Raw genomic sequence first — 17,040 nt, 5'->3', positions numbered from 1 at the left:
CCAAGTATTTAATATAACAATAATTTTTTATATTTATAATTGCATATATCAATATAATTATTATATGCACAAGCGAATGAAACGTATAAGAACCACCGCCCGTGGTAATTTGGAGAATGTGAGTGTACTTACAGTGTACGACAATGAAAACGATATATAGATCTTAAATAGTGTTAGTTTCTCTGATTGAACATTGTAGATTCCGAAATGGGTTTGTTGATGGATCGTAGAGCAGGATCTGATAAAGTAATAAAATTTTTATTAAGATGGGAACGATCATTGTGTTTTCTTTTTTATATCCTTGGAATTATTTGGTTACTACTTCTTGCTTTACCAACATTTAATGACAGTAAGTATAACTTTCCTGTGTCAATTTAAGCCGACGGTGCGAGGTTATATTTTTATTTATTATAAGGGATCTTTGATAACCGGAAAATTCCGATTTTTAAAAACTTTACAGATTTGTAGGAGATTTCAACAGAAGTACCAGGTAAGTTTTTGTGCTACTTTTTGGTTTTTCGTCATGATAACATCCCTTAAATGTTAAAATGTGTTTTCATATTTTTCTATATATCCTGAAAATTGTAGTAGATATAAAAAAATACTTGTAACGAAGATTTATTGACATTTTATGCTTTATAAAACTGTTCAGTGAAATTGTTAAAAAAATGTTGTTTAAATAAATAAATAACAAATTTTTAACGATTCAATTGCACAGTTTTATGGAGCATAAAATGCCATTAAATTTTCATTGTCACAAGTTTTTTTACATCTACTTACTGTAGTTTTAAAGATACATAGGGAAACACAGTAACTTTTAAAAGATGTTTTCATCTTGATAAACCAAAATATAGCAAAAAAAATTGCCTGATATTTACGAGAAACTTTAATGACAAGAGAAAGAGATTTTATAAGAAATCCGCAAAGTTTAAAAAAAATCAAATTTTATGGGTTGTTGAAGTTCCCTTGTTAGTGGACTGTGCATATTTATATGAATATAGATTCTTGTAAACTAATTTTAAAAAACTAGAAACAAATACAAATTTATTTACTTATATAAGCATACTCACTGTGGTTATGACTGTAGACATAATAAAAATAAATAACATTCCATAGTAATATTATTATTTTCCATTAGGATATACGATTTATTATAAAATATGTTTATAAATAACTTTTTACTTTTTAGATACCTATTTCTCTGAGAATGCTTTGCTACCAGGATTGGTAACTAAAGAAAGTAACTTGGAGCAGACATCAAAACAATATTATCACGAATTGATCCATGAAATGAAACGTTATCCGGATACAATGCCATATGCTTGGCTAGCAGCTAAATTGAACCAGCTTCAGTTGGATGTTTATATACATAATTTCTCCTTAATACATCCATTTCAAGAGCAAAAAGTAATTATGATGTGAACAATCTTTTTTAGCTGCACTCAATAGGTTTTTTTGAATATTTTTACACTCTTAAATATTTATATAAACTGGTAGTACAGGAAGCAAAATGTAAAATTAAAATAGAGATATAGAAATCTGTAGGATTGTAGAATACACTTTTTATCCGGACGAATTATCGAAGGACACGTGATTTTTACAAAACGGCGGTAATAAGGAATAATTTTCGCCAGTTTACAGGACAGAATATATACGGAATTATAAGAGCTCCGAGGGCAGCCAGTACAGAAGCAATTATAGTCAGTGTTCCCTTTAGACCAGTTAATAGTATTTATTTAGACACTGCCCCATCTGTGGCTCTTCTTCTCGCATTTGCCAAATTTTGTAGAAGTATGTAATTTTAATATGAAACGATAAGTAGAGCATTAACAGAATAAGTCTTAATGTTGGAGACTAATGAGTATTTCTAATTTTAGAACAGAAGTATTGGGCCAAAGACATTGTATTTGTAATAACAGAACATGAACAATTAGGCATACAGGCTTGGCTAGATGCTTATCATGGAGTTACAAGTGGTAACGGAGTACTTATCTCTGGAGATCTTGCTGGTCGTGCCGGTTCCATTCAAGCAGCTATCAATTTGGAATTACACTCAATGAAGGTTTCATCTATTGATGTTAAAGTACGTTATAGTTTTTATTTTGCTTATTAATTGCTCTATTTTATTAAATATATAAATATATTTTCATTGTGAAATCCTAGGTAGAAGGATTGAATGGACAACTGCCCAACTTAGATCTATTTAATCTAGCACAGAATATGATCGCTAAAGGAGGAATCAGACATTCGTTTCAGAAGCGTTTCGACGTTAAATACAAGGATAAATTTAAAAATTGGTGGTATCACTTTAATACACTCATTATGATGATTGCGACTCAGGCTACTGGGATTCCAACAGGAAATCACGGACTTTTTCACAGGTACTGAACGAAATATAGCAGGAATTTATAGAATATAAGATACTTGTATGGAACTTTATTTAAATTTTATATAGTTTAATATCTCTCTTTATATAATGATATCACTGTAGGTTCGGAATTGAAGCAATCACTCTGGAAGGTTTTGAGAAGCCTGGACAACAAAATTCTTATGAAAATTTTTATCAAGTAGGCCGTATAGTCGAAAGTATAATTCGATCGCTAAATAATTTATTAGAACGCTTTCATCAGTCTTACTTCTTCTATCTACTTCCATCGACTGATACTTACATTTCTATTGGTAAGCAAAGACTTCTATCTGAATAAAAATATAATTTTTTAGACGTTTTTAGAATTTTTTAAACGTTTCCTTTCTTGAAAAAAAAATGATTATGAATATAAAATAGTTACGAATTACAATAATTTCAGGACTCTATATTAAGTCCTTGGTTTTAATTATTGCTGGAGTGTTTATAAAAGCATTTTCCATGTGGCAAAGACTTACTGCAGAAGTATCTACTTCTGCAGAAAATAAAAAGAGTACAACTACTAAACAATCAAAGGTGTGTTATATTTATTATGCTTATTTTATGGAAATGATTCGTAGATTATTTATTAATAGTTGAATATATATAAATTATACACGAACAGAATTATTATCAATATACTACATTATTTATTTTAAAAAGAGATCATTAATATAGTGCATTTTACAGAACGATGGATTTGATATTGGAACTATAACTTCCGAGATATTATGGGCACACATTTTTGGTGTCGTAATTGTTTCATCCCCTAGTGCATTAACGTACATTGGTAGACAAACATGGAATCTACGTACAGAAGATTCTATATATTTTGGTTTTGCAGCAATAACTATTTTAACATTAATATTGCCACTATATCCCAGAAGGTAATCGAAATGTTAATTACAATATTAATTTAATAACGTTTCGGAATGTATATCATCGTAGATAATATGCTATACACAGTAATTTATTTTTAGGCGAATAAAGTATAAGAATGCAGCTTTAGTTTGTGTAATTGCATCAGTGGAACTGGCCACTGTGTTAATGTGTATAGCAATGCACAATTTTTCATTAGCCCTCGTTGCTGCTATAGTTTATGTACCTGCGATTTTACCAATTACACCAAAAGAAAAGTCTGATGGCAAGTAAGTATATCTTTAAGAAGTTTATTCCTTCGAACTCTTCTACAAGTAAACGTTTATATTTCCTTTAAATTATATAAAATTATATTCCACGCCATTCGTTGCAATCTCTATTCTTAAGCGGTATCTTTTTATATTGTAATTTTTTGTTTCAGATGTCGCACTATACTGTCATTCTTCTGGATTCTTTTGCATCCATTTGTGATCTCAAATCTTCTCGTAATGTGTTACACGTACATAAACTTCTCCACGGATCCATTCCTCTCAATTTTGTTTCGTGGATATCATGCCACGAAGCAGTCATACGTTTTCAGTATTATGGACTCGATGATATACGGAAACTGGTTTTACAATGTAACTGTCTCTACAATACTTCCTATATGGCTTCTGTTTTGGAATATTTTGTGTTCGAACAGTGTGATGCATACGTAACACGTGTGAATTACTTTGTGCCACGAGAATAATAATTAATACAGTTAATCGACTATAACAGCATGTAAGCTTTCCTTGGATGAACATAGCTATGCTCTGCCTAGAGTATCCACAGACAGTATAATTATAATCGAAATGCAATACCTCCCAGATTAAAGTCCGCGATTTGGGCCCACCTATAAACACTCTCGCGAAGGTAGAGCTCTTTTATGACTAGACTGCGGATTTTTGGCATTTATAGCATACCCAATTGTCTAAAATTCAGTATATCGAGAAATTCAATAAATTTTAGTACAGTTTGCATTTTATGTGAGACCTGACAGAACTTTCGATGCAATACAAACATTTCTGTTTGTTTCTAGTTTCTATAAATAAATCTTTAAAAATTGGTATTTGCATAAAGGTCCGCAATTTATTTATTATCTTTCGCGTGATGAGGAGAGTGCATAGGGCTCACCAAGAGCGAGTGATACGGAGTCCCATTTTCTTTATGCGAGGTTTGAAAAAAAAGTGGTAGGAATGATTGTGGACACTCAAGATAAAACTAGTCGTAACAATTAAACGTCGACGTGCATTTATAACATGTTAAAAGTAATAATTAATTTTCATAAGTTAGTTTACAAAAATAAATGCCATAAATGCGCAAAATCCGAAGTCTAGGTAATTTATATAGAATAGGGTCCACCTCGTCGATGTCAATGACCTTGATATGTGTTATGAAGGTTAATGTTCTGAGTAATTTTATGTATACATATAATCGCCGCTCAGCTTTAGTTTCAAAGATTACACGAAAGTATTTCTTCATAACTGTGTATTGTATTGTTTAATATATATGTATGTATAAATTTGAAGGACCACTGTTAGTAGTTTTCCATCTTACCAACAGATGGCCAAAATCTAAGTCACGCCTCCACAGACTTTCTTGGACTTTCCCATCGAAATTTGTAAATAATATCCTTTGTTACGCGTTTCCACGCGAAAGTTCCGTTTGAAAATGTCTCTTTAACCGTAAACATTTGGCGTCCTACGTTTGGACACAATAAGTGCGATATTGATTCTATCGCAACAGTCGTAATTACATATTCAGTTACAGTCGTATTAATTTTCAAAGTATGGCAACTGGAATTATTATTATGTGACATATTCTCGCGTTTGTGTAGGAGAATCGTATAATTGTTACTAAATTTGCTAACTGAATTTTATTTGAAATGTGCAACTATAATAAATAGCATATAATTAAAAAAGGGCAATTTTTGTATAAAAATGAGTAAAAAATATGTACTTATACCTAATTGTGTTAAACACATTACATGTAGAGTATTGAAATTATTTCGAACATTAAGTTTTAAATTCAGAATCATATTTTAAAATTACTCAGTGCTGTGATATCGAATCTAATACTTGTGTGTAGTTTAATTCTCAGTTTTGTTACTTCACATTAAAGACAACGCTGCAGTTTTTAGTGTATATGCTTGTAGTTCAAGAATGTCTTTCTCCAATCTAAAAATATAGTAATATATAATTGAAAGTACCGTAATCTGATTATCAAGAGCTTCCACATCAAATTTCATACCTTTTCTGAAGATCTTTAATATCTTCATAAGTGTTTAAAAATTCTTTAATACCATTATTAACACCTAGATATGATTCATTCTCCGAACCAATTAAATCCATAATAGACTTTAAAGTATCACGGCTGGATTTTAGTACTTTCAGTGTCTCTTCCCATTCTTTGGGTGTCTCAGGAAGAATTACATTATCACAATGTAGTACATCATGATCTCGTAAAAGGGTATACAACTGGGATAAAATACCTTTTAGCTTACTAATACTCTCAAATTCTTCAATTAAAGTAAAAATTAATGTGGTTTTTTAAGGGAATGACTACTAAAATTATTTCAATGATACAAATGTCGACAAATATTACTTACTAATACATTTTATATCTGCAATTTGTGAGTCTATTTCATTCTGTAACTTAGTTGAATGTATTATATCTCTCTCTCTAGTTTTCAATTCGAATAACTTTTCCTTATTGTGATCAATTTCTTTAGCCATTGTTGCCAGTTGTGATACAATTAATTTCTCCATCTCCTGCTTTTTTTTCTTTAAAATAATTTCTGTCATTAAGTTTTGTAAATATTCGTTGTATAGAAGTTTCAGCTCTACATCCTCATTGTCAGTACTTTCCTCTATGGTTTGCTGTGAGACCATCGACAATCGATCGGTTGCATGATTCTTTAGATGATCTGTATTAATGAAGTAATAAATATTTTGTATATTCTGAAAGTTCATTTTATTAAGAAATTCAAGCAAAATTCCTTACTGTGTGGTAAGGCAAAATCACTTGAATTCATTGTTGACCTGTGTCGAAAGTGGGTTTGACGAATGGTAGCTGATGTGTTTTGTCTCTCCGGTTCCATTACAGAAGCATTAAGTAACCTAGAAGTATCCAACAAATGTTAAATAATAATTGATAAGAAAATATAAAATGTTTCATGTTTACCTTCTAATTCGATTCTTTTTTGGTGGTTCCATGTTATCTGTTTACGTCTTTTACTATATTGATATTATTTTTCCTACTTCACTACAAAATCGTTCGTTATATATCTTGATACTGTTAATGGTTATTTACATACAATCAGTATAAAGAATGTTCAAATCAGATGGGAACTTAATGTAAGAAACCACACAATAATGTCACGAAATTGGCAGTTAAATTTTAACTGTTAAAATCGTTTTGAATAATTTCCTGAGATCAGTGTTGCCGGTGTCGCCCTCTGAGGGTATTTATTATATTTGTAATTACTGAACGGACTGATAACTGATAACAGTCATACTGATTGTGAGCAATTGTGAGTCTATTGACAGAGTTGTTGAGATTTCGATAATATGAACAATTACATAGTTGTACACTGAATTGCATTTTTATCGTATTAACGATTAATATATTTGAGGATTTTTTTACAGGACATGACTATAATATCGTCATTAATGATTTACATAACGTAACATATATGTAGTATATACCCAATATAATATTCTTTGGGAGTTCCATACCGCCGAATATTTGTCTTGGTTTCGTCACTGAAACAATTAAAAGATTTTCAACAGTCGAGATCATGGGGTTAACATCACCGGGTTTGATTCATTTGCGGATAATATCAAGTAATGTCTCAGACGAACTATTAGAAATCGGTTCAATAAATACATGTTTGCTTGAACGCTTGATGCTACAAAAGATCCATTGTCCGGTAATTAGCTGTCCTTTATTATATTTCCGCTTGCCAATCTTCGCTTCGTTGATCTCCACAATTATTGTATATATAACAGGTTATGCTGCAGGATCTGCTGCCAATCTGCTTCACAATTCTGTCAGCAGACTCTGCCTGCAAAACTCAAGCAAAATGCGGAAATCGATAGCTATGGATTTTTAGACAGATTTTGTCAATATCTGTTGCCAATCTACTGCCAATCTACGTGCAAATTGTTTATAAGGTACATAAAATTACTCCAGACCAGGAGATTGACCTTCATAAGATATTTCAAGGTCATTGAAATCGACGAGGTGGACCCTATTCTATGCATATATACAGCGTGTGGCCGAATAACATGTACAAGCGGGTACGAGGTGATTCCTTATGAAAAAATAAAAACAAAATATGGAACAATCGACTTTGAAAATTAATCTGAAACACGCGTGTATTCACCATAGTAATAAGTAGAAACGGAATGCAATGAACAGACGCCCTAGCGGCGCTAGCACAGTCCTATTCAATTGCTCCCGTATCTAGCAGATTTTCAAAGTCGTTTTTCTTGAAAACTAAGCCTTAAATGGAAAAAGTTTACTCCATATTTTATTCTTATGTATTTATAACGAATCACCTCGTACCCACTTGTATTATTCGACCGTACCCTGTAAATATAAATATATATATATATATATGTTTGTAATGTTTATATGTATACCAGATATACTATTTAGATCTTACAATTAGACATTTCTTCTACAGAAAGGTAAATGATAATCCAGACAGCTAACATGTGTTTTTAAAGGAAGTAAATATATTTAATAACAAGTATAGTAATCTTGTCTACTTATTTTTTGTTATTACTTTTTCTTTTCATAAGTATGACATAAAATAGGACAATAATGTCTTCAAGTTCGTGCCGCCATTTTGATCGTTTCCGTGGAAACCATGAAAACAAACATACATATGAAAACAATGTCAACGATATCTTGAAATTACATTGAAAAATTGCTTCATTGTTGAAACATAAACAATGAAGGCTGTTCCAACGTGGGTCGACAAAGTTCAAGAGAAATCAGAATGGTGATGATCTCAAAAAATATTTTCTATAATGAATTTATGACATTGCTATTTAATAAAGTTTTGAATAAAATAAGAATCGAAATTATTTTTATATTAAACAGTTACGCTATTTCAAGTAATAACGTTTTAATGGCAACCTAAACATATGCAATTTTATTTCATATTTCTTTTCTTTTACAAATTCTATACTGTATCACTTATTGTTTAATGTTTTGTAATGTTCATATTTAAACTGGATTACTTCAGTTTAGCTATGCCTTCTCATTTGTGATAATGAAACCAATACTAATATATGTAAATGTTCTAGTATATACGACTTATGTTTTAACCCTGATGGGACACAATTAGTTGTTGCTGCTGGACAGCAAGTTCTTGTGTATGAGACCAATGAAGGTGCTTTGATTCAGCCGTTAAAAGGTATATTAATTTCCAGTAGTTTAATAATGTAAGAAGGCTTAAATTATATTTTTATTTATGTTTTACAGGTCATAAAGATATAGTTTATTGTGTATGTTATGCAAGAGACGGTAAAAAGTTTGCATCCGGAGGTGCAGACAAAAGTGTTATCATTTGGACGTCCAGATTGGAAGGCATACTGAAATATTCGTGAGTTACTGTCTTTAAATAACATATAAGTTGGTCCAATGAAATTTGTTTTCTGTTAGGAACTTGTATAAAATATAATGTTATTGTTTCAGACACAATGAATCTGTTCAAGCTATGCAGTTCAATCCAATCTCACATCAACTTTTGAGTTGTTCTTTATCTGATATTGCTTTCTGGTCTCCAGAACAAAAGTCAGTTGTGAAACACAAATCAAAGGGACGAGTGAATTGTTGTGCTTGGACAAGTGATGGTCAATACTTAGCCATAGGATTGGCTACTGGCTATGTTTACATTAGAAACAAGGTTTGTTTTCATTATTTTTTTTTTAAACTGCTGTACATTATTACATGCGTTGTATTGAGAAACTAAAGAAAATCTAATCTTTCCTAATTTGTAATATTCTTTTAATTAGAAAAGCATGGAATTTAAATTATAGCTAACAGATAATCAATGGAATCTTTCAATTTTCAATTTTCATATTATAGAATGGAGAGGAACATATGCGTATTGAAAGACAAAGCGGAGTTCCTATATGGAGTTTGTTGTGGAACCGTGAATGGTAATATAATTATATTATTTTATTGTGCGTTATTTTTATATATAACAGCAAATGTCTGTGTTGTTCGCAGGGAAAATTCAACAGACACCCTTTGCATTGCAGAATGGAATGGAACCATATCGTTTTATTCGATTGCGGGGAAGCCAGTTGGGAAAGATAGATCATTGAACTTCATTCCCCTTAAAATGTGCAGCTTTGCTGGAGATCAGTATATTTTAGTTGTGGGAAGTAATAAGCAATGCATATTAATGACATACGATGGAATACAGTTAATCAATGTTGGTGGTACATTTTCTTCTTGGGTTTGGAGTTGTGCGACGAATCCAACATCTACGCATATTGTAAGAATTCGCTTCAGAATCAGACTTGTAATTAAAATTGCAGAATTTTCTTCTACACATTTTATTATTTTTTGCATACCTATATTCTACTTTAGGCATTAGGTTGCCAAGATGGTACAATAACGTATTTACAATTATCATGGAATGTTGTGCATGGATTATACGGAGACAGATACGCATATAGGAAAAATATGACGGATGTAGTAATACAAAATTTAATTACTGCTCAAAAGGTTCGAATCAAATGTAAAGATCTGGTAAGTAAAGCCCGTGTTTATATACTTAGGGTTTTTGAGGTGTTCAACAATTTTTGTGTTTACTTTCAGGTTTCGCGTATAGCTGTATATAAAAATAGATTAGCAGTTCAATTATCTGAACGGGTAATAATTTATAAACCATCCAATACCAACGATGAAATGCATTACCGTATATGTGAAAAATTAAATCAAGCGCTGCATTGTAACTTATTAGTTGTGACGGCGAATAATTTAATTTTATGTACAGAAAGAAGGTTACAGAGTTTATCTTTTAATGGAATAATTGAAAGGGAATGGATACTCGACGCTTTAATTACTTACATAAAAGTTGTTGGTGGTCCAATCGGACAGGAATGTTTAATTGTAGGTGAGTATTATATAAATTTAAAAATGAATGAAAAGTAATACTTTATTTTACGAGTTCACATTTGTATTTTTATAATTGATTTGTCTGACGTACTCGTTCCTTTTATTCATCTATAGGTTTAAATACCGGTTACATAGTAAAAATATATTTAGACAATCCCTTCCCAGCGCATTTAACAAAAATCGAAGGCTCTGTACGATGTCTCGATATCAGTTCACTGAAAGAAAAACTTGCAGTTGTTAGTGACCATGGAGTTCTTTATGTGTACGATTTGTACACGGAGGAAAAACTTCAAGAGTTCCAAGATGTGAACAGTGTAGCATTTAATAGTAGTTTCGAAGACATAATGTGTTTCATGAGCGGAGAGTGTTTAGTGATTAAAGTAGGAAATTTTACTGAATACAGACAAAAGTGTTCTGGATTTGTGGTGGGTCACAATGGATCGAAGGTTTACTGCTTAAATGGATCCTGTATCGTTACAGTGGAGGTGAGTCAGATTTAAATATTCAGAAATTCTAACAGAACAGAAAGATCGGACGTATTAATCTCAAATTGCGTATATACACAGGTGCCTTTATCGTTATTTATGTATCAATACTTGGACATTGGTCTCTTCTCTCATGCTTACAATATAGCGTGTCTTGGGGTAGCAGATTCAGACTGGTTCGCTCTTGGTACATCTGCTTTGGAAAATTTAGAATTGAATACAGCATACTCCGCCTTTGCTAGAGTGAAAAACTTAAGGTACATAGAGATTGTATCCGAAGTGGAAGAGAAATTGAAATCCGGTGAGTGGGGAAGAGAGGCGTGCATGGCCACTGCTGCAGCAGCAATGGGAAAGCTGAAGGAAGCTGCGAAACTGTATCAAAAAGCCGGCTTGCAGCAGTACGCGTTAAGCATGTATTCGGATTTGCGTATGTTCGATATTGCACAAGAATTTATTGTTAGTGGGAACAGCCAGGTTAGTAAATAGTTTCATCTCTTAAATAATTTTCTATTCGGTCGATTGACACGGGTAATACAGTCCGAGAATAAAATTACTGCTTACGAATATGTTAAAAACTTGTTTCATTTCATTGTTACGAAAGAAGGAAACAAACATATTGAGAAAGTAATACTTTATTTTACGAGTTCAGAAATTTTTTTTTAATAATGTTTCAAGGATCGTACGATATTACTCCGCAAAAGAGCAGAATGGGCGAAAAGTCTTGGGGAACCTCGTGCGGCAGCTGAAACGTTTCTATCAGCGGGAGATGTAGATCGTGCCATCAATATAATTGCGGAGTATGGTTGGATCGATATGTTGATCAAAGTTGGCAGACAACTCGATAAATCAGACAGAGACAATTTGACGATTATTGCTAAGAAATTAAAGAAATTAGGCGCGACACATGGTGCTGCCGAAATTTTTGGTCGCTTGGGAGATGATCCTGATGTTGCGGATGTCTTGGTAGACGCTCAAGCTTGGCCGGAGGCTTTTGAATTGGCTGAAAGGAATCCAAAATTGAAAGCAAGGATATATGGACCATACGCCAGGTGGTTGGCAGAAACTGGTCATTTTTCTGAAGCGCAAGAAGGTAAATGTCATTATCTTGCTAACATTTTTTTAATTACGTATTATATCTCTTTTTAGCATTATTATAATTATTAAAATATTAACAAACACCGTTAAGAAGAAACATAGTTTGTCGTTGTTTTTTACACAGTTTTTTAGCGTTTCAGATAGCAGGACAATCTGAAGAATCTGTGATGGTCTTAACAATGCTAGTGAAAAATGCAGTTACCGAGAAACGATTTCGCGACGCTTCTTATTTTTACTGGCTACTTTCTCAAATTAGTTTAAATCTGAACAAAAGCACGGATGAATTACAAAGGCTGTTTTTACAGTATCATGAAAAGGCCGATGTTTACTATGCTTATCACGAGATACACAAATACGTTGTAAGTAGAAACATTGACGAAGTATTAATTAATTTACATTGTCTCGGAAAGCTGTTTTGTAATATCAAGTGTTAAAGGTATATTGTTTTACCATAGTATGACAGCGACTTGTTTATTGTAATTCCGATTTTTAGGAAGAGCCGTTCACGTCGTTAATGCCGGAGGCTCTTTTCAACATTTCGCGATTTCTATTAACGAAGACTCAGCATACTCAAATAGAAGGAATTTCAAAGTTCACCATAATGTATACCTTACTGAAGCAAGCTTCCTTGCTTGGTGCAAATAAGTTGACGATGCAGTTACTTGAAAAGCTACGCAAAACAAAAATTCCAGCCAGTCAACTTGGCCAATTGGAAACGTCGAATTTACTGGCTCGAGCCTCCCCTTACAGGGATCCTGAAGAGCTTTTACCTCTTTGTTACAAATGTTCAACTTTTAATCCTTTATTGTCGCCGGACCATCAAGGACAATGTGTACAGTGTAAATTAAAATTTCAGTATTCCTTTGTAATGTTCGGTAAGTTCTCGATATTTTAATGATTCCTTGCTCTATAATAATATCGGGATATTTCTAAGTGACATAAAAATTTCAGAGATTCTGCCCTTAGTCCAATTTGAATTGGAGGAAGGTATTTCAGACGAAGAGGCGGAAAAATTTATAAATGAGTCATTATCATTATCCGATAATACGGTGGATAACGATCAACTCACCATTGCTCCTGAAGTAGACTTGTTTACTGCACGTTTAATGAAGTATGAGGTATTATCGTGTACAGGGTGGCCCCAAAGTCATTAGACCATTTTAAAATATAACTTTTTAGAAAGAGCCCGCCACTGTCAAGAACAAAATGGTGGCCATTTGAAGGACATTATCTACAAAACTAATTAAAAATAATTACCAAGAAGTATATTTATTATAAAAGTTGTTTAATAAAAGCATAAATGTGAATTTTAAATACATAAAAGAGTTATTCTATTTTTAAATGGTTTAGTGACTTTTGGGTCACCCTATACTTAATTTTCATAAGTTAATCTCTTATATTGGGTGTCCACGTAAGTACCACCACGGAATTTGACGACTTCTACAAAAATTTATGTCAGACAGACGTTGAACTATATTTAAGTGTGCATAAGTTTTGTAAAAAATACTATCGTTTCATTTAAAAAACAAAGATAACATCCATATTTCCAGAAGAAGTGCACATCGAAAAACTCATGTTCACGAAAGGTATGCACACTTACATGTAGTTCAAGTTTTGTCTAACACAATTTCTTGTAAAATCGGGGAAAGTCCTGAAGTTTCGTGGCGACACTTACATGGGATACCATGTATGTGTGACATTTTTACCATTTATTCTTTTAGTCACTTATACTTAATTCGATATTTTAGGAGAAGTCGAGTACTTCTACCATAATTGTGGGAAGAAACGTTTTGAAGAGTATGGATCCATGCACTGTATTAATCATAAAATGGCCGAAACCGTTCAAAACACGTTATTTTAAAAATCTATTGCCCGATTTACAAATTACGTTTTGCAAATCTTGTCTGAAGGTACGAAAGTAATCCACAATTATTTATATAATTATGTATATAATTATTTATATATTTATGGTTTATAGAAAATAATTATTTTCTGTTATTCTTTTCAGCTGTTTCATTTAGATGATTACGAACTGGCTTTATTGCGATACGGGCATTGCCCATTTTGCAGAACAGTAAATAAATTTCTCGATTAAAATTTCTCTATTACTATGAGCTACGTATAGTCGTAGAAAAACTATATGATAAAATTATTGGATATTCTATATTTGCGAAATATTCGATATTTTAAGCATGTACAACTGCATTTGGCAAATTACTTTTAATATACTTTTTTTAGCTTTATTTAAGACCGATATGTCCGAAAATCTCGCTGACAGTTACTTTTGTGCAATAAAAATAATTTACAATATGTAAGATACATTACTATTTCTTTTTTATGTGTATACAATGTTAATTTTTAAATATTCACGAAGAGGGTACCACATTAGACAATATAATAAAGAAAGCGTAAAATAAAATTAAGGATATATACAAAATCGTAAATTTAATTTTTGCAGTCTTATTATGAACTGAACTTGTTCTCTGACAGGCAAATTGACAATACAGTTATGTAAGCATGGGCGAACATTAAGAGTTCGTCTTTCCGTGAGTGCTAATTGTTCTGATTCCTTCGGTACCGTTAAACGAAATCTTCGAGATGATCGCGTCTGTTTCGGCCAGTTGTAATTCCAAAGATGTTGTGTGTAGTTTCGTTCATGATTTTCCTTTTCGGAAATTCCGCCATCTGTCAAATCATCCGGTTGGATAATGATGTCGCCGCAGATGTCCGAGATTCAAATATTCGCGGAAGATGTGAGTACTGTTATAGCGGGAAAAATATATAATGTTGCCGTTAAAAATATTATATTGATAAAATCTCGAAAACGTTCTGGAATAATATTGCATTTCGTAATATCAACAAAACGAATTTTATTATAATTGCTGACTGGAATATTATTAGCACAGTATTTACACATTGCATGGAACTGTTATTTTTCTGCATCATTAAAACGTACAAATTGTTTGCTGTATACGGTTTCATAATTTATTTAATACGATTTCTTGTTTCAAATAAATCAACTTCTTCTCTAGTGTAAATTGTGACAAAATGATCGAATGAATTTTTAAACAGTTTTCCCGCTGTTCAGTGTTGTCCGTTTTGCAAATTCGGAATGCCTGGCTAGCAACAATTTAAATGGCACCTGTTTCACCAGAAAAGAATGCCGTGACTATGGTGGGACTGCCTCTGGTAGTTGCGCGAATGGACATGGTATTTGCTGTGTCTGTGAGTAATTAAATTATCGAATTTATTTCTGAATTTATAATTAATAAACCGTTATTTCGACTCAACATGTTTGTTATTTTTATAGTTCAAAAATCATGCGGGTCCACTACAAACGTGAACAATACGTATTTCACAAATCCAGAATATCCAACCACTTATGACGGAGCAGGACGATGTACAATAACAGTGCAGCGTTGTAATTCGAATATATGTCAGGTATGTATTTAATAAAAATATAGCATTAAACGTGTCTATCAATTTATAGATATATGTTCCCAATAATCAAATATATGTTATTGAAACGTTTATTCCAGTTACGCCTGGACTTTTTGGAATTTAATCTTGCCTCGCCAAATGCCAGCGGAATTTGCGATTATGATCTTCTTTTAGCTTCTGGATCATCGACGTCTGTGCCTCGAGTTTGTGGAGAAAATGCAAATCAACATGGTAATAAAGAAAAAAAAGTATAAACACGATGATGCATCGTCGAATATTGCATGGTTAATCATTTTTAAGACAGTTGTATTCAAATGATATAACGTAAAAGAGGATCGTTAAAATTTTCAGTATATGTGGATTTTAATGACGCGACACCGATTATGTTATCAATCGACACGAATTCCGAGTATTCTACAGAACGTCGTTGGAATGTAAGAATTCAGCAAATACCATGTGACGCCACTTACAAAGGTATATGTGTATTTTAACGCTATACTGTTTTCAATAAATGCTTCTAATATATTTCATATTTTTCTTGCAGCACCAAACGGATGTTTACAGTATTATACCGGTGTTTCAGACGTCGTTACAAGTTTCAATTACGGCACAACACAGAATCCAAGAGGTACTTGTGTCGATCGCTTTAATTCGTCGAGATACATGGTATAAAATAAATTGCGGGGAAATGTTCATTAATTAACGATTTTTTGTCTTATAGCACCAGAAATTGGTACACGACAGATAGCAAATACAAATTATGGTGTATGTGTAAGAATGGAGCAAGGGTATTGCGCCATAGAATGGTCGCAAACAACGCCAAATTCATTTTCTGTTTCCGGAGATACAGGCTCCTTTGATTCTACTATAATAGGTAAATTATAACATAAGATTTTTACTTTTTCTGATCCATGGTGCACATAACGGTAAATATCAGTTATTAATGACGACAATAATAACATTGTTAATTCTTAATTAGGTACCGAGTTTGCAGCAGAAGCAGGAACAAATTGTACTAAAGATTTCGTTATCATTCCACATCCATTTCAGAACGGTATGGCAGTTGGTGCGGAACGATTTTGTGGTAACGGCTTTGTGACAAAAACATGTAAGTATACTGTAATGTCGTTGTACATTTGTTTTTTCTATCGTTCATGTATTCTTATCGCTATTTTCTAAAAAAAGAATGTTTATACGTAAAAATGAACTATCTTCTTATTTTAGCATATTCAAAACCGTTTGTATTATACGTTGTCACAGACGGAGATGAAATAGGCGAAATTGAAAATAAAGGATTCTCATTGACGTATCGTCAAATACCTTGTGCGGTTTAATTTAAGAAAATTCGATAATTTCGTGTAAGACTTAGTTATAGCATTGGAATTAATAAATAATAAATTTCTTACATTCTTATGGCACTTCTTTAAGATATAACGGTAATCCAACAAACAGAAGTACCATACTTTTCCCTTAGTTTTACCATACTTTTATATTGTTCTTCAAACTTAAATAGAATGAGAATTTCTTTTTCAAGTTTAAACAATTCGTTTTAAACAGTAGATATACAAGCAA

General features: G+C 32.3%; 4 protein-coding genes across 4 annotated transcripts; 3 read left to right on the top strand and 1 right to left on the bottom strand.

Moving 5' to 3' along the window:
• Positions 1 to 154: 154 nt before the first annotated feature.
• LOC107193488 (glycosylphosphatidylinositol anchor attachment 1 protein) lies at positions 155 to 4,301 on the top strand. Its single transcript, XM_015582939.1, has 10 exons — positions 155 to 349; positions 1,190 to 1,407; positions 1,635 to 1,791; positions 1,878 to 2,083; positions 2,164 to 2,381; positions 2,492 to 2,679; positions 2,808 to 2,941; positions 3,095 to 3,291; positions 3,385 to 3,552; positions 3,705 to 4,301. The coding sequence occupies exons 1-10, from the start codon at positions 208 to 210 to the stop codon at positions 3,979 to 3,981; spliced, it is 1,905 nt and encodes a 634-aa protein (XP_015438425.1). The 5' UTR covers positions 155 to 207; the 3' UTR covers positions 3,982 to 4,301.
• Positions 4,302 to 5,367: 1,066 nt separating this feature from the next.
• LOC107193590 lies at positions 5,368 to 6,637 on the bottom strand. Its single transcript, XM_015583065.1, has 5 exons — positions 6,488 to 6,637; positions 6,308 to 6,423; positions 5,913 to 6,230; positions 5,555 to 5,822; positions 5,368 to 5,481 (listed from the first exon to the last, which is right to left on the bottom strand). Exons 1-5 carry the CDS (start codon positions 6,517 to 6,519, stop codon positions 5,415 to 5,417), a joined length of 801 nt encoding a protein of 266 aa, XP_015438551.1. The 5' UTR covers positions 6,520 to 6,637; the 3' UTR covers positions 5,368 to 5,414.
• Positions 6,638 to 8,265: 1,628 nt separating this feature from the next.
• Positions 8,266 to 14,122, top strand: LOC107193446 (intraflagellar transport protein 122 homolog). Its single transcript, XM_015582890.1, has 16 exons — positions 8,266 to 8,315; positions 8,623 to 8,732; positions 8,801 to 8,921; positions 9,014 to 9,224; positions 9,407 to 9,480; positions 9,551 to 9,821; positions 9,917 to 10,078; positions 10,148 to 10,445; positions 10,562 to 10,932; positions 11,014 to 11,406; positions 11,608 to 12,022; positions 12,160 to 12,386; positions 12,521 to 12,902; positions 12,979 to 13,145; positions 13,776 to 13,937; positions 14,036 to 14,122. The coding sequence occupies exons 1-16, from the start codon at positions 8,266 to 8,268 to the stop codon at positions 14,120 to 14,122; spliced, it is 3,501 nt and encodes a 1,166-aa protein (XP_015438376.1).
• A 540-nt stretch (positions 14,123 to 14,662) lies between these two features.
• LOC107193445 lies at positions 14,663 to 16,802 on the top strand. Its single transcript, XM_015582889.1, has 9 exons — positions 14,663 to 14,780; positions 15,100 to 15,252; positions 15,338 to 15,468; positions 15,567 to 15,699; positions 15,820 to 15,942; positions 16,013 to 16,096; positions 16,190 to 16,342; positions 16,448 to 16,576; positions 16,693 to 16,802. The coding sequence occupies exons 1-9, from the start codon at positions 14,663 to 14,665 to the stop codon at positions 16,800 to 16,802; spliced, it is 1,134 nt and encodes a 377-aa protein (XP_015438375.1).
• Positions 16,803 to 17,040: the final 238 nt, after the last annotated feature.

This window comes from Dufourea novaeangliae, unplaced genomic scaffold, assembly GCF_001272555.1.
Source record: "Dufourea novaeangliae isolate 0120121106 unplaced genomic scaffold, ASM127255v1 scaffold6, whole genome shotgun sequence".
In the NCBI taxonomy this organism is placed as follows: Eukaryota; Metazoa; Arthropoda; class Insecta; order Hymenoptera; family Halictidae; genus Dufourea; species Dufourea novaeangliae.
The sequence above is the reverse complement of the archived record's forward strand: the minus strand, read 5'-3'. Positions and strand labels throughout refer to the sequence as shown.

Coding starts and splice junctions, on each gene's coding strand:
- LOC107193488 (XM_015582939.1), top strand. CDS start 208: ATGGGTTTGTTGATGGATCGTAGAGCAGGATCTGATAAAGTAATAAAA. Junction 1,408..1,634: donor ATCCATTTCAAGAGCAAAAA/GTAATTATGATG, acceptor AATTTTCGCCAG/TTTACAGGACAGAATATATA. Junction 2,084..2,163: donor TTTCATCTATTGATGTTAAA/GTACGTTATAGT, acceptor GTGAAATCCTAG/GTAGAAGGATTGAATGGACA.
- LOC107193590 (XM_015583065.1), bottom strand. CDS start 6,519: ATGGAACCACCAAAAAAGAATCGAATTAGAAG. Junction 6,231..6,307: donor TGATTTTGCCTTACCACACA/GTAAGGAATTTT, acceptor TCATTAATACAG/ATCATCTAAAGAATCATGCA. Junction 5,823..5,912: donor TGCAGATATAAAATGTATTA/GTAAGTAATATT, acceptor CTTTAATTGAAG/AATTTGAGAGTATTAGTAAG.
- LOC107193446 (XM_015582890.1), top strand. CDS start 8,266: ATGAAGGCTGTTCCAACGTGGGTCGACAAAGTTCAAGAGAAATCAGAA. Junction 8,733..8,800: donor TTTGATTCAGCCGTTAAAAG/GTATATTAATTT, acceptor TATGTTTTACAG/GTCATAAAGATATAGTTTAT. Junction 10,933..11,013: donor CCTGTATCGTTACAGTGGAG/GTGAGTCAGATT, acceptor GTATATACACAG/GTGCCTTTATCGTTATTTAT.
- LOC107193445 (XM_015582889.1), top strand. CDS start 14,663: ATGTTGTGTGTAGTTTCGTTCATGATTTTCCTTTTCGGAAATTCCGCC. Junction 15,943..16,012: donor ATGTGACGCCACTTACAAAG/GTATATGTGTAT, acceptor TTTTTCTTGCAG/CACCAAACGGATGTTTACAG. Junction 16,343..16,447: donor CTTTGATTCTACTATAATAG/GTAAATTATAAC, acceptor ATTCTTAATTAG/GTACCGAGTTTGCAGCAGAA.